The 13332-nt window shown below is 37.1% G+C and overlaps 1 protein-coding gene across 1 annotated transcript; it reads left to right on the top strand.

Annotated features, from left to right (window-relative positions):
- Window positions 1-9984: 9984 nt before the first annotated feature.
- Window positions 9985-12572, top strand: LOC134635071 (GTPase IMAP family member 7-like). The gene is made up of 3 exons (XM_063484585.1): window positions 9985-10062; window positions 10427-10448; window positions 11875-12572. Exons 1-3 carry the CDS (start codon window positions 9985-9987, stop codon window positions 12570-12572), a joined length of 798 nt encoding a protein of 265 aa, XP_063340655.1.
- Window positions 12573-13332: the final 760 nt, after the last annotated feature.

Genomic DNA, 13332 nt, shown 5'->3' on the forward strand with positions numbered 1-13332 from the left:
AAAATTTTCAAATTCAGGTTAATTACTCTTTAAGACCTTAATTTCTTGTTGTCCCTCAGCCTTTTCTCCCAGTGTCCCTTCATTAAGAATGGCTTCTTTACAGCCACCATTCTGAGATTCTTAAGAACATCATCTATTATGAACAGTGTTTTTTTGAAGTCGAAAGTATCGCTGTCATACTTTTCATTCAGAGAATAATCTATCCGAGGTGTTCTGGATGTTTTTGTTGGTCACAATGAGCCAACACGAAGTTGTGCTGTGATCTTTTAACATTTGGTCCAACACTACTTTCCTATGATTAAAATCATTAATGAGCGTTCATAGCCTCTTGAAAAGGAACAAGGATTTTGGTGAGAGGATGGAACAAATTTGACAGGAAATTGTCACAGAAGTTGGTGATGTGAAAAAAACTTGTAAACTGTAGGTGCAAACCCACAGACAATCTCATAATCGTACAGAAAGATTCAGGAAGGTTTTTGTGAGGAAATACTTTTCTTAAAGAAATGTTGTCAGAGAGAAAACCAGGAAGTTCCTTGTAAAATGTAAATTTCAATCTGCAAAACTTTCCCCGTTTGGTTTCGACTGATGTTTATGTTGCTTCATGGACAGTTCAGTGTTTCTCAGTCACGGTATCACTTTATGATTTCCTCTTAAATCCTGTCTCTACTAACTTCTCAGTGTGATGCATTAGAAAAATCTCAGACTTATATTAATGACTAATATTTAACTATTTACAGCTTGAATCAGCTTAATCACAGCTTGTTACAGTTGGTTATGACTGTTAAGAGACATTAGACATTATTTAGCCATTCTAGTCTATTTGAATACAAAAGATAACGTAATAAAAACGGCACCAAAAAGAAAACAATGCAATCATCAGCACTCAGAAAACAAATAAGCAATTATTCTATTGTCTCCAGGAGCTGGAAGAAAGATTTGTGTCTTTTAAAGTAGTTACAGTTGAAGCCACTATGACGACATTTTCTGATTTTCTAACAGAGAATCATTAGTAATCACAAAAATGTGGTTTGTGCTCAGCCAAGTCATCTTTATAAGGAGACAGAACTAAATCTTCAGATGATTACTATTGCTCTCTACCATCTTGCATCCAATGTGCTGATAAATTAACTGGTTGCCTTAATGCACTTTTGTACTCTATTTGAGTAGTGCTTAAAAAAATTCCTCATTCAATAATTCATATAAGCACTTTTTTTTCCTACATCTTAGTGCTTTCTAGCTAACATGTAATCTGACTTTATGCTAGTCACAGAGACTGGCCAGTTGCTTTCTGTACTTAAAATATATGTCTATGTGCTTTATTTGTTTTCTCAAAACAAATCTAACAAGGAAAAAAAGAGAACTGTCTAGTTATTTTCAAATAAGAAAAATGGAAAAAAAAAACTATGAAATGAATCCTTTTGTCATATATGTTTTTCTCCTGATTATGATTACTGTTATTTACTTAGAATTACGTTTAGAAAGGGATTTAGTTTTATAGAAATTCAGATAAAATCTGTAATGTGGCTAGATTACTATGTAGGAAGTACAGTGGAAACCACAGCTGTTACACTTTTCATTAAGAAACTACTCGCCTATCTACAAGTAATAAATTGTTGTAAGAGTTCAAGGCTTCTTAGAAAAAAAAACAGGGATGTTGTTGCAGGACCTGAACAAATGTGACAGAACGTTTGATAATGATGTGGAAAAACCTGTAACACCTGCTGGATTCCACCCAGAGTGTTTTCACTGACACCTGAAGAAGCTCATAATGAAACACAAACATTCAGGAAGGTTTGCTGTGAGGAAATCACTTCTTTAAAGTAATGCCATGAGGAAGAAAAGCAGGATGTTCCTTGTAGACATATTAATCAGCAAAACTGTCATTGCCTGGTTTCAGCTGATGTTTATCTTGTTCTCTCAGGCAGTTATGATGATGATGAAGCTTTTATTTGTCACTTGCAGTTGCCTGCAGCGAAATTGAACCTCTTCTGACCATACATACATTACACAAACATCACATCAGGGAGAATGGTCAGAAGATGTTGCGTAAAGAAAAACAACGAAATCCATCCATTGTGCCCTCCAGGACACTCTGGCTCTCCAGAACACAGGCTTCTTGTTAAGAAAGGGGGGCAATTGGGTTGAGAGACCAGTTGATCAATCAATATTCTTTAGGTTTTAGAGAACAAGACTGAGAGAGTCTCTGAGGGTTAAGGTCAGACAAGACTAGACAAGGACATGAAAGCAGAAAAGATAAGATGAGGGAGAGGGAGACAAGATGCGACCGCCTCCATCAAAGCCAAACTGTGTTTGAGTTACTGTTTCACTTCAGGATCATTTATAGTATTTTCACGCCAGTGTGTTGTTACATTTTAGATAGCGAGGCGAAGACGGCTAAGTTTATTAAACTCCACCGAGACAGCTGGTGACGCAAATCTGAAGGCTAGACCGTCCAGTTTCACAGCTGCTCACTTCCGGCCTACCCGGCCTTCGGAGGACTCGGCCCACATAGACTGCGAAGGCCGGGTCCTCAGGAGGATGCAGCCTCTGAATTTGGACACAGCTTATATCTCACTAAAATGTTACTCTGTAGCTGAATGCGTCTTATTTTAAGTGTAATGAGATTATTTTGACTAGAAATAAGAAAAATATATGTGTTAAGATTTTAAGTTTTTGCAGTGTAGACTGTTTTTATGTACCCTAAATATTCTTTACTCATTCAGATGAAGACAATCTTAGAAACCTGAAGAAAAATCCAATGTGTTGAAGCGTGTCTACTAACTAGTAAATGTGATACACCACCCAATTTGAACGTTCACAGAAATAACTGATTAACATGAATATTAAACAATCTACAACTGGAACCAGCTTCAGAGTGATATATTTTTGAATGTATGGGTATTTCTGAAATATTTAAATACATTCCCAAAAACTGTGTCTAAATTTCTAAAAACTTGACACAAAGTAAAAAACGTTAAAACTTTTTTGTTAAAATTTTACATCAAATAAAATTCAAAATCATGTTCTCTTTTCTAAAAACCGACATTCGTGCTCTGGTTGTGTTGAACTTCTGCCCCCCTGTGGCAAAACTTTATGACTCACAAGAGAATCACGGTGCAATGTGTGTTTGCAAGAAAGACGATGTATTGTTTTGAAATATGTGTGTTAATGTCTTCATTTAACTTAATAAAAGATAGGCAGTCTGTGAAACTATCATAAAAAACTACCATGAAAAATCACTTTTTTGTAGTTTAATTAAAAAAGGTAACTTTTGATATATTCTGTTTTGATTACTTTCTGTTTTTATTTTTTGTGCTTTTGGCTTATAGCTAAAGACAATCAAATAATTCTTATCTGGCTCTTACAGTTGTAGTTGTGAAACTCTCATTAGTGATACAATGTACATTCAGATTACTACAGATGTGTGTCTTACAGACCATTATATAAACACAGAACAAAACACTGTGATAAATTCAAAACATGACTATCAAATGTGATCATGTGAAACACGAATTCCAGAAAAGTTGGGACATTTGAATTTTAACAAAATGTAAACTAAGACTTTCAAATCACATGAGCTAATATTTTCTCTAGAACAGAATGTAAATGACACAACAAATGTTTAAACCATGAAATTTTACTTTTTTATACAATTTTATTTAATTTTGTGCATAAAAATTTCTTAGTTTAAACATTCATGTGATTCATAATGTGATTTTCAAGTATTTTAGTTGCTCAAACTTTAAGAACGACGCAATTTTTCTGGAATTTAGGTTTCACGTTTTGGCTTGATGTTATCCATACAAAAAAGTTTGATTAATAGTGATTTACAATGGACTAGTTTGTTGGGATGCATTCCAGATATGATTCATTATGCTGGGATCATTCTGTCTTTCACAGCCTGAGATGAAATCAAAAGGTGAAATGCAAAAAGAATATTTTAGAAGTGACAAATTCTTCAACCACACACTGTGCTTTAAATTCACCAGCAATGAATGCACTTGATAAATAACTGGGTTAGAATTTAGTAGCCTTGAAATCCAAGCCTTTGAGTGATATTATGATAATACAAAGGTTTCATCTTCACAGTTACAAAGAGTTAAAAGAAAAAAAGGGAATGTCGATTTAGACTTTCTGAATTCCAGAAATGTTGGTAAAGAAATTTAGCAGGAGCAAAGCAAAAGCCAACTCAAATGATAATAATCACAAAATAAACAAACTTGAATTATTCTTATCTAAATAACCTACTCTGAGCTAAGAGTAATTTTGAGAGGAGAGAGGTTGAGGAGAGAATAGGTATGTAAATATTGTCTGCTGAGAAAGGTGGGATATAAAGATATGAGCATGATTGATCATTTCAATAACAAACACCATGTTTGAACATAAAGGTCTCCATAAGTACACATGGCACCAGGACACCCTAGTCGCAGGTCGATTTTGTAATCATATCCTCAGATCTGGGGCTGTATGTGCTGGACACTCATGTGAAGAGAAGTGCTGAATTGCCAACTGATCATCACCTGGTGGTGAGTTGGACATGGTGGCAGGGGAAGATGCTGGACAAACGTATAGTGAACTCATCCTGGGAACACCTGCTGAGGCCTCATCCGCAAGATCTTCAACTCCCACCTCTGACAGAGATTTGACAGCATTCTGAGGGAGGCTGGGAACATTGAGTCCAAATGTTTAGCACCACCATTGCTGAAGCTGCTACACTGAGTTGTAAGCTCAGTGCAACTGTAGTGACAAGCATCAAGTGGTTGGTGCTTGTCATGACGGTAACCCTGAAATCAGATGCTGGACACCAGAGTTAAAGGGAACCATCAGGCTATAGAAGGAGTCCTCTCTATAGTACCTCTCTCCAGAGCTCCTCGGTACATGTTGATGATTTGAACCAAAATTTTCAAATTCAGGTTAATTACTCTTTAAGACCTTAATTTCTTGTTGTCCCTCAGCCTTTTCTCCCAGTGTCCCTTCATTAAGAATGGCTTCTTTACAGCCACCATTCTGAGATTCTTAAGAACATCATCTATTATGAACAGTGTTTTTTTGAAGTCGAAAGTATCGCTGTCATACTTTTCATTCAGAGAATAATCTATCCGAGGTGTTCTGGATGTTTTTGTTGGTCACAATGAGCCAACACGAAGTTGTGCTGTGATCTTTTAACATTTGGTCCAACACTACTTTCCTATGATTAAAATCATTAATGAGCGTTCATAGCCTCTTGAAAAGGAACAAGGATTTTGGTGAGAGGATGGAACAAATTTGACAGGAAATTGTCACAGAAGTTGGTGATGTGAAAAAAACTTGTAAACTGTAGGTGCAAACCCACAGACAATCTCATAATCGTACAGAAAGATTCAGGAAGGTTTTTGTGAGGAAATACTTTTCTTAAAGAAATGTTGTCAGAGAGAAAACCAGGAAGTTCCTTGTAAAATGTAAATTTCAATCTGCAAAACTTTCCCCGTTTGGTTTCGACTGATGTTTATGTTGCTTCATGGACAGTTCAGTGTTTCTCAGTCACGGTATCACTTTATGATTTCCTCTTAAATCCTGTCTCTACTAACTTCTCAGTGTGATGCATTAGAAAAATCTCAGACTTATATTAATGACTAATATTTAACTATTTACAGCTTGAATCAGCTTAATCACAGCTTGTTACAGTTGGTTATGACTGTTAAGAGACATTAGACATTATTTAGCCATTCTAGTCTATTTGAATACAAAAGATAACGTAATAAAAACGGCACCAAAAAGAAAACAATGCAATCATCAGCACTCAGAAAACAAATAAGCAATTATTCTATTGTCTCCAGGAGCTGGAAGAAAGATTTGTGTCTTTTAAAGTAGTTACAGTTGAAGCCACTATGACGACATTTTCTGATTTTCTAACAGAGAATCATTAGTAATCACAAAAATGTGGTTTGTGCTCAGCCAAGTCATCTTTATAAGGAGACAGAACTAAATCTTCAGATGATTACTATTGCTCTCTACCATCTTGCATCCAATGTGCTGATAAATTAACTGGTTGCCTTAATGCACTTTTGTACTCTATTTGAGTAGTGCTTAAAAAAATTCCTCATTCAATAATTCATATAAGCACTTTTTTTTCCTACATCTTAGTGCTTTCTAGCTAACATGTAATCTGACTTTATGCTAGTCACAGAGACTGGCCAGTTGCTTTCTGTACTTAAAATATATGTCTATGTGCTTTATTTGTTTTCTCAAAACAAATCTAACAAGGAAAAAAAGAGAACTGTCTAGTTATTTTCAAATAAGAAAAATGGAAAAAAAAAACTATGAAATGAATCCTTTTGTCATATATGTTTTTCTCCTGATTATGATTACTGTTATTTACTTAGAATTACGTTTAGAAAGGGATTTAGTTTTATAGAAATTCAGATAAAATCTGTAATGTGGCTAGATTACTATGTAGGAAGTACAGTGGAAACCACAGCTGTTACACTTTTCATTAAGAAACTACTCGCCTATCTACAAGTAATAAATTGTTGTAAGAGTTCAAGGCTTCTTAGAAAAAAAAACAGGGATGTTGTTGCAGGACCTGAACAAATGTGACAGAACGTTTGATAATGATGTGGAAAAACCTGTAACACCTGCTGGATTCCACCCAGAGTGTTTTCACTGACACCTGAAGAAGCTCATAATGAAACACAAACATTCAGGAAGGTTTGCTGTGAGGAAATCACTTCTTTAAAGTAATGCCATGAGGAAGAAAAGCAGGATGTTCCTTGTAGACATATTAATCAGCAAAACTGTCATTGCCTGGTTTCAGCTGATGTTTATCTTGTTCTCTCAGGCAGTTATGATGATGATGAAGCTTTTATTTGTCACTTGCAGTTGCCTGCAGCGAAATTGAACCTCTTCTGACCATACATACATTACACAAACATCACATCAGGGAGAATGGTCAGAAGATGTTGCGTAAAGAAAAACAACGAAATCCATCCATTGTGCCCTCCAGGACACTCTGGCTCTCCAGAACACAGGCTTCTTGTTAAGAAAGGGGGGCAATTGGGTTGAGAGACCAGTTGATCAATCAATATTCTTTAGGTTTTAGAGAACAAGACTGAGAGAGTCTCTGAGGGTTAAGGTCAGACAAGACTAGACAAGGACATGAAAGCAGAAAAGATAAGATGAGGGAGAGGGAGACAAGATGCGACCGCCTCCATCAAAGCCAAACTGTGTTTGAGTTACTGTTTCACTTCAGGATCATTTATAGTATTTTCACGCCAGTGTGTTGTTACATTTTAGATAGCGAGGCGAAGACGGCTAAGTTTATTAAACTCCACCGAGACAGCTGGTGACGCAAATCTGAAGGCTAGACCGTCCAGTTTCACAGCTGCTCACTTCCGGCCTACCCGGCCTTCGGAGGACTCGGCCCACATAGACTGCGAAGGCCGGGTCCTCAGGAGGATGCAGCCTCTGAATTTGGACACAGCTTATATCTCACTAAAATGTTACTCTGTAGCTGAATGCGTCTTATTTTAAGTGTAATGAGATTATTTTGACTAGAAATAAGAAAAATATATGTGTTAAGATTTTAAGTTTTTGCAGTGTAGACTGTTTTTATGTACCCTAAATATTCTTTACTCATTCAGATGAAGACAATCTTAGAAACCTGAAGAAAAATCCAATGTGTTGAAGCGTGTCTACTAACTAGTAAATGTGATACACCACCCAATTTGAACGTTCACAGAAATAACTGATTAACATGACCTATGAATATTAAACAATCTACAACTGGAACCAGCTTCAGAGTGATATATTTTTGAATGTATGGGTATTTCTGAAATATTTAAATACATTCCCAAAAACTGTGTCTAAATTTCTAAAAACTTGACACAAAGTAAAAAACGTTAAAACTTTTTTGTTAAAATTTTACATCAAATAAAATTCAAAATCATGTTCTCTTTTCTAAAAACCGACATTCGTGCTCTGGTTGTGTTGAACTTCTGCCCCCCTGTGGCAAAACTTTATGACTCACAAGAGAATCACGGTGCAATGTGTGTTTGCAAGAAAGACGATGTATTGTTTTGAAATATAATATGTGTTAATGTCTTCATTTAACTTAATAAAAGATAGGCAGTCTGTGAAACTATCATAAAAAACTACCATGAAAAATCACTTTTTTGTAGTTTAATTAAAAAAGGTAACTTTTGATATATTCTGTTTTGATTACTTTCTGTTTTTATTTTTTGTGCTTTTGGCTTATAGCTAAAGACAATCAAATAATTCTTATCTGGCTCTTACAGTTGTAGTTGTGAAACTCTCATTAGTGATACAATGTACATTCAGATTACTACAGATGTGTGTCTTACAGACCATTATATAAACACAGAATAAAACACTGTGATGAATTCAAAACATGACTATCAAATGTGATCATGTGAAACACGAATTCCAGAAAAGTTGGGACATTTGAATTTTAACAAAATGTAAACTAAAAGACTTTGAAATCACATGAGCCAATATTTTCTCTATAACAGAATGTAAATGACACAACAAATGTTTAAACCATGAAATTTTACTTTTTTTATACAATTTTATTTAATTTTTGTGCATAAAAATTTCTTAGTTTTAACATTCATGTGATTCATAATGTGATTTTCAAGTATTTTAGTTGCTCAAACTTTAAGAACGACGCAATTTTTCTGGAATTTAGGTTTCACGTTTTGGCTTGATGTTATCCATACAAAAAAGTTTGATAAATAGTGATTTACAATGGACTAGTTTGTTGGGATGCATTCCAGATATGATTCATTATGCTGGGATCATTCTGTCTTTCACAGCCTGAGATGAAATCAAAAGGTGAAATGCAAAAAGAATATTTTAGAAGTGACAAATTCTTCAACCACACACTGTGCTTTAAATTCACCAGCAATGAATGCACTTGATAAATAACTGGGTTAGAATTTAGTAGCCTTGAAATCCAAGCCTTTGAGTGATATTATGATAATACAAAGGTTTCATCTTCACAGTTACAAAGAGTTAAAAGAAAAAAAAGGGAATGTCGATTTAGACTTTCTGAATTCCAGAAATGTTAGTAAAGAAATTTAGCAGGAGCAAAGCAAAAGCCAACTCAAATGATAATAATCACAAAATAAACAAACTTGAATTATTCTTATCTAAATAACCTACTCTGAGCTAAGAGTAATTTTGAGAGGAGAGAGGTTGAGGAGAGAATAGGCATGTAAATATTGTCTGCTGAGAAAGGTGGGATATAAAGATATGAGCATGATTGATCATTTCAATAACAAACACCATGTTTGAACATAAAGGTCTCCATAAGTACACATGGCACCAGGACACCCTAGTCGCAGGTCGATTTTGTAATCATATCCTCAGATCTGGGGCTGTATGTGCTGGACACTCATGTGAAGAGAAGTGCTGAATTGCCAACTGATCATCACCTGGTGGTGAGTTGGACATGGTGGCAGGGGAAGATGCTGGACAAACGTATAGTGAACTCATCCTGGGAACACCTGCTGAGGCCTCATCCGCAAGATCTTCAACTCCCACCTCTGACAGAGATTTGACAGCATTCTGAGGGAGGCTGGGAACATTGAGTCCAAATGTTTAGCACCACCATTGCTGAAGCTGCTACACTGAGTTGTAAGCTCAGTGCAACTGTAGTGACAAGCATCAAGTGGTTGGTGCTTGTCATGATGGTAACCCTGAAATCAGATGCTGGACACCAGAGTTAAAGGGAACCATCAGGCTATAGAAGGAGTCCTGTCGGGTTTGGTTAGCCTGTGGGACTTTAGAGGCAGCCGATAGGTACTGAGAAGCTAAGTAGAAAGACTTTCAGACTCCCTCAAGGAGATTCTGGCAAACCGTTAGGCGACCGTTAAGCGGTGCTCTAACTAGACTGTATATAGTGTGGGTGGAGCGCTGCTGACTGTGACTTAGGATATTGTCAGGCAGTGGAAGAAGTACTTCGAGGACCTCCCTAATTCCAATGACATGTCTTCTGTAGAGGAAGCAGAGTCTGAGGAGACGAATTGTCCCTCAGACTCGTGGGAGATCACTGGGGTGGATGAGGTTAACCCCTTAGTTCCTAAAGGCTCTGGATGTTCTAGGTCTGTCTTGGTTGGCACACCTATACAATGTTGTATGGAGCTCAGGGGTGGCACCTTTGGATCAGCACACCAGAGAGGTGGTTCCTGTCTTCAAGAAGGTGGACCGGATGATATGCTCCAACTAAAGGGTGGCTCAGCCTTCCCAGAAAAGTCAAAACCATGGTGCTGTAAAGGAGAGTCCATCCATTAGTCAAACCTCAGATTCAGGAGGAATAATGCGGTTTTTGCCCGAGACACAGAACACTAGACCAGCTCTTTCTCCTCTTGAGGATACTTGAAGGTGTATAGGAATTTGTGTTTTGTGGGCATTTGACTGTGTCCCTCAGAGTGCTCTGTGGGAGGTGCTTGGTAAGTGTGCGGTACTGGCTCAATTGCTACAAGCCATTCAATCCTTATACAACCATTGTAAGAACCTGGTCCGCATTGCCAGCAGTAACTAATTCCAGTGTGTGTTCTACTGCCTTTTGCCACAGATTATGTTTATAATTTTTATGGACAACACTTCTAGGCTCTCAGAATCTCATCTCTGCTTTTTGCAGATAATGTGGTTCTGTTGGCCTCATCAGGTGGTGGCCATTTGCAGCCAAGTGTGACGCGAAGGGAATGGGAATCAGCATCTCCAAGTCTGAGGCCATGGTCCTTTAATGGAAAGGTTCTCGGTCACAGACAAGTTGCTTCCCCAAGTGGAGGAGTTTAAGTATCTTGGAGCCTTGTTCATGAGAGAAGAGAGAGATGAGCAGTGACTGTGGCTGCAGTAATGCTGATGGCTTATTGGTCAGTCGTATTGAAGAGAGAGCTGAGCAAAAAAGCAAAGCTCTCAGCTTACCAGTCAATTTACCCTCATCTATGGTCATGAGCTTTGGGTAGTAACTGAAAGAACAAGATTGCAAATACAAGTGGCAGAAATGAACTTTCTCCAAAGGGTGGCAGGTCTCTAACTTAGAGATAGGTTGAAGAGTTCGGCCGTCCATGAATGGCTCAGAGTCGAGCCGCTACTCCTTCACATTGTAAGGAACCAGTTGGGGTGGTTCCGGCATCTGACAAGGATGCCTCCTGGGTGAGGTATTGTAGGCATTTCCCATTATATGTTACAATGGGTAGGACTATACATCACCTCAGATGTAATGTTGAAGAAAAAGAGGGGGGAGAAATGGTGGCCAGGTACAAAAGTTTCATGCAGAAGAGATAAGCTGCACTTTCTTCTTTTTTCTATGTTTTACTTTAACATGATTTATCAGCAGCTCCATCACACAAATATTGATTTCAACATGATTTTTTTTCACTCAGTTACATAATGTAGGAATGTGTTGATCAAAAATATGTTTTGATAAATATTTATATTTTTAATGAAGAATTAAAAATTATTTAGTATTAGCAAAAGCGGATAAGCGGCAATGAATGGATGGATGGATAGCAAAAGCACACATAAATAAACTCTTCTTCTGTATCACTTTACCCATGGAAAGACGAGTTATTATTTCCTTTTACCCTCAAACAATGTCCAAGAGGTAAAACAGAAATCCAAAACTGGAGGAACCAGTTTGAATCCACAGCTCTGTCAATGTCAAATGCCAGAGGCATGCCAGCTGTAAAGCTATAAAAGCACTGTGTTGAACAGAGGCTTTAACATTCATCTCTCTCACCTGCGCAGGAACAACAGTGAAGTTAAGATGGCTTCATTTCCACTATGTAAGATTTATAGTTAATTTTCATCAAATAAAAGTAGTGAATTGTGTTTGAGGTCCTGTGAAGTGAATTGTGAATTGTGTTTCAGGTCCTGATTTGAGGATTGTGATGATTGGGAAAACTGGTGTGGGTAAGAGTGCTGTTGGAAACACCATCCTGGGAAAAACACATTTCAGCTCTTGTCCCTTAGTGGGGTCAGTCACCGAGGTCTGTCAAAAAGGTGTGGCACAGTTGGGTAACAGGTCAGTTAGTGTTGTAGACACACCAGGGATCATGGACGTTGGAAATTCTGATGAGTTCATCAAAAAAGAAATCAAGAAATGTGTTGAAGACTCCTCTCCCGGTCCTCATGTGTTCCTGTTGGTCTTCCAAGTCGGTCGATTCGCTAAGGAGGAGAAAAACTCAGTGAAAGCCCTGCAGGAGCTGTTTGGCCCAGAGGTAAACCAGCACATGATTGTGCTGTTCACCCGTGGCGGTGATCTTGAAGACATGACCATAGAGGAGTATGTAAATGAAGCTGATCTTGGACTTCAGCACATCATTGAAAGCTGTGGAAACAGGTTCCACGTCTTTGACAACACCAGCAAAGACAGAAAGCAGGTGGAGCAGCTGGTCAAGAAGATTGATGACATGGTGGCAGCAAATGGAGGCATACACTACACAGACACCATGTATAGACAGGTGGAGGAAGCACACAGTAAGGGATTGGCCGTGGATGAGTGTAAATTCACTGAGTCGCTGCTTCAGCGTATCAAAATGTTTCGTACTGTTCTTCATGGAGATTAAATTATTGTAATAAATAGTGATGAATCTAGTCTAAACAGGACAGTTTCTGTACCCATTTGTAAATAATGAAGTCTAGTCTGACACAGACTTACAGTGTAGACAGCTGTCTACATTATTTAACTTTATCTTTTGGTATTCAATAGGAAAGCATTATAAAGTGAAATAATAATCATAGTACGAGCTTTTCTCTACTAGATCTGCTCCAATTTGTAGTGAGTTTACAACCATGATGGTTTGTCATGGTATCTGAACTGAATTGTATGCTATTGTATGCTGTTTTAATGTAGTGCTAAATTTATTTTAAATAGTGTTTTTTATGCATATTTTCAGTCAATGACTTGTTTTTAAATGACGGCATGAAGTTTGAAATGTATTTTCTTTTCTTTGCCATTTTTGTCTGAAAATATTGTGAAAAGCATTTAATTTTGTCAATGATTGTTTATTGTTGCTTCAGTGTAATTCTTTTAAATGTTATATCTCAATAAATAATTTCAATGCATCGCTGTCATCATTTCTTTCTAATTCTAAAACACTGCTTTCTACAACCAACTCTCCAGCTCAAATGCTTCATTTTAATTAAAGCTGAGATTCTCCCATGTGTAACTGAGAGAATATGAAATAACTGATATTGACAGGTTTGTAGTTATACATCAGTCTCCATAATGATCACTCTCTTCATATCCTGCTTAATCATTCTGATTCAGCGGGTTGACATCATATTAGTTACTTATTTATGTAACTGTTCAATTTAGGTTGCATA

Source organism: Pelmatolapia mariae, linkage group LG9 (genome assembly GCF_036321145.2).
Source record: "Pelmatolapia mariae isolate MD_Pm_ZW linkage group LG9, Pm_UMD_F_2, whole genome shotgun sequence".
In the NCBI taxonomy this organism is placed as follows: domain Eukaryota; kingdom Metazoa; phylum Chordata; class Actinopteri; order Cichliformes; family Cichlidae; genus Pelmatolapia; species Pelmatolapia mariae.

What these genes read in the sequence shown, in the direction of transcription:
- LOC134635071 (XM_063484585.1), top strand. Translation starts at nt 9,985, where the DNA reads ATGTCTTCTGTAGAGGAAGCAGAGTCTGAGGAGACGAATTGTCCCTCA. An exon ending in AGATCACTGGGGTGGATGAG is followed by an intron (nt 10,063 to 10,426) that starts GTTAACCCCTTA and finishes TGTGTCCCTCAG; the next exon opens with AGTGCTCTGTGGGAGGTGCT. An exon ending in TGCTCTGTGGGAGGTGCTTG is followed by an intron (nt 10,449 to 11,874) that starts GTAAGTGTGCGG and finishes ATTGTGTTTCAG; the next exon opens with GTCCTGATTTGAGGATTGTG.